This window comes from Mytilinidion resinicola, assembly GCF_010093595.1.
Source record: "Mytilinidion resinicola strain CBS 304.34 unplaced genomic scaffold BDZ99scaffold_14, whole genome shotgun sequence".
NCBI classification, from domain to species: domain Eukaryota; kingdom Fungi; phylum Ascomycota; class Dothideomycetes; order Mytilinidiales; family Mytilinidiaceae; genus Mytilinidion; species Mytilinidion resinicola.
In genome coordinates, this window is record NW_022985450.1 from 452,409 (window position 1) to 455,523 (window position 3,115).

The 3,115-nt window shown below is 50.9% G+C and overlaps 1 protein-coding gene across 1 annotated transcript in view; it reads left to right on the forward strand.

Annotated features, from left to right (window-relative positions):
* Window positions 1–1,608: 1,608 nt before the first annotated feature.
* The window catches only part of BDZ99DRAFT_465164 (TPR-like protein), a 1,971-nt gene continuing 464 nt past the window's right edge, over window positions 1,609–3,115 (forward strand). Inside the window, exons 1-3 of the mRNA XM_033720487.1 lie at window positions 1,609–1,908; window positions 1,981–2,213; window positions 2,266–3,109. Coding sequence (XP_033574213.1) covers window positions 1,733–1,908; window positions 1,981–2,213; window positions 2,266–3,109 — 1,253 coding nt within the window. The 5' untranslated portion in view covers window positions 1,609–1,732. The remainder of the gene's footprint in view (window positions 1,909–1,980; window positions 2,214–2,265; window positions 3,110–3,115) is intronic.

Consider the following 3,115-nt stretch of genomic DNA (forward strand, 5'->3'; position numbering starts at 1 on the left):
GGACGACGCGTCGCGTGTTGAGTTGGGTGGGCCACTAGCTTGTGCGGGCCACTAACTTGTGGATTACGTTAGTGTAAGAGGAAAGTCACGGCAGAGGGCTTTAGGATGGAATTGATAGATAATTATATATTAAGAGAAAGACAAATCCGTAAGGAAACTTAGGGTCCAGAAGATCGCGGCTACCTTAAGCAAGCGCGTGAGAAGCCTACGGTGCGCAGCAGGCCAGTCGCCCGGTACACTTGCAACCATCCCCTAACATACTCTGCGTCTAATTTCGTCTATTTTGTCGCTTCTCACGCATAGATAGGGGTAGGGGTACTCGGCGCCAGAGGTGGGAGGGTAGAAGCTTGTCGTGTTGCAGTGTTTGGCTCGCGTTTGCCACGTGACTCCACTAAAAGTAGATCTCCACCACCAAATACTCCACAAGCAAGCCTCGGTTGTGACCTTCTCGCCAGTTTAGAAAGTATTTCTTCTTCTTTTAGTTGCTGGGTGTGCAATTATGTTAGTCTATAAGTGGACTAACCTAGGGTGCAGCACAACATACGATTCGACGGGCGAAAGTAGCGCTGTTGCCAGAGCGAAATAAGCCCGATAGTTAACTGAAGAACGCCAAAGATGATGGAAACAATGACCGCCACAGACAGCCGGAATTGAGCCATAATGCGGCATGTAGAGGCGAAATCAATATGTGAATGCTTTTTAGAGCAATGGAGCGGGTATTGTTCCAAGGCGAGGCGAATAGATAGACCAGTCTTCGAAGAGCCCGGTACGCTTGTTGCGAAGAAGACTTACGTTACAGCGAGTGCAACAGCATTTTATTTAACGCTATTTTGTAGTTTTGCAATGACTACTCACATTGTACATTTGTATGCACAGGGCTTGCGACAGAGTGCTAAACAGAAGCCTCGTGGCGCGCCCAGGGCTCACCGGTACTGCCAAAACTGCAACAACAACCACCATGAGGAACGAGATAGTACTTTTGATTGAGGCTTCCATTGCGGCGTGGTGCACGGTCAGCAGTGCAGCAAGCGCACAGCACGAGCCATCTCTCTCTCCAGTCGGCAACAGAAAGAGATCCGTGCGGTGAATCCATCGCGTGGATGGTGAAGACCGCAGCCTCCGAAACAGCAGTACTTTTGCAAAAACGCGCACGGCCCTTACGAGCGGCGGGCGGGTGTGCGCCCAGACGCTCGCGCCCCGGCGCACATGCACGCTCAGCCGCAGCGGCAGTGCATAGGAGTTCTGTTCTTCGTCCAATCGACGCTCGTCTGCCACCACTGCACTTCAGCCCGGTTTGCAGTACATACAGTAGTATATCTTCCCCACGTCGCGGCCAGGCCCTAGTCTCCCTGCTACATCACTCCATTTCTCCACGTTTGCCCCGTCCTCTCAGACGGCACTGTTGCATTCGAATTTCCAACCAAGAACAGGGCAGTCAGATCACCAACACGCGGAAGCCCAAAGAAACGTCAGCATGTATCCCGGAACGGCCGAACCGCCTGTTTTCGGCGAGCTCGATCTTTCATATCCCATACCAAGTCCCCTCGCCTCACAGCAAGCGTACGTGCTCTACGGTAGTCCCATAGCGCCCCATAACGTGGCCTGGCAGACGCTACCGACAGATGGACACGTTACGACTGGACAAAGCAGCGTGTCCCAATTGTTCCATCCCTCTCCAGCACTTCACATCCATGCGCCCCACAACGCCGAATCAATCGACGATGCCCCAACCATGCCCACAACTTCCATGGGCCCGCCAACCAAGCCACGAAAGAGAAAGGCTCCGACACTGCGTGCTGACGCTTGGGAGCCATACAAAGCTCGAATTGTAGAGCTCCATATTGCGCGGAAATTACCGCTTCCGGAAGTGAAGAAGAGGATTGAGGAAGAGTTTGGTTTTACCGCTGAGTATGTTTCTCCTTTCACGTCAAGTGCGGGAGATCTCTGGTGTAGTTGTACACGTACGCTTACTTTTTAAAGGCTGCGACAATACAGAACACGTATAAGTCAGTGGAACAAGGATAAAAACGTTAAGGGAAAGGAGATGAGAGCAATTGTTAGGAAGCGACAGGAAAGGAGGCTTGTTGATGTTAAAAAAGGCGAGCTGATTTTTGACATTAGAGGCAACAAAGTGGAGCCGCAAAAAATCGACAGATGGATGAAGAGGCATAAGGTTCCCGAAAGCTTCTTGTACGCACCTAGTCCCGCTGCATGTAAGTTGACGGACAACCGATATTATATCCGTACAATACTGACATGCCGAAGCAACCCCATCCGATGTGGGTTGTCGCACAGTCTCCGAACGCGGTTCTCCGGTTCCAAGCCCTATGTACTCACCAGGAATTCCATACTTCTCACCGGCAGGCATTACGTCTGTCGCCCATAGCCCTCCGATGTTATCTCCTACCCTCTCAATTTTGAGCATAGTTCAGCCTCAAGGCAGCACTTTCGCTGGGCAAAGTCCGGCTCCCACCTATCGATCTGTTCCAGGCTTTCCTCCAGACTCCCCGTCCACTTTAATCGCATCCCAAAGCCAATTTATATCGGTAGATTCTGATACCCCTGGATATGCGCTACCGCTAGAAGTAAGAAGCACTACAACACGCTCTATACAGTATCGGTATAAACAAACAGAGGAAGAGCAACTGCGGGAAGAACTATTAATGGCCGAAACTTTGTACGGAATGAGCCACACGGAGACCTTGGGCATACTTTCCAAATTAGGTATTGTACTTATGGACCAAGGACGATACAGGTCCGCAGAGGAAATGATTCGCAAATTGGTGAAAGGTTGCCGAGTTATAAATGGAGACGATGACGTTAACACGCTTGATGCTTTAAACCTCCTTGGAGAAGTTTTACGCTATCAAGGAATCCACGCCAAAGCTGAGAAATTGCACCGACGAACATTCGAATCTAAAAGGATCATACTGGGAGACAAGCATCCTTCCACGCTGACCAGCATGGCCAACCTGGCGTCGACGTATAGAAATCAAGGGCGGTGGAAGGAGGCCGAAGAGCTGCAAGCTAAAGAACTAGAAATGTGCTCGAGGGTACTTGGCGAGGAGCATCCAGACACGCTGACCAGCATGGCCAACCTGGCGTCGACGTATAG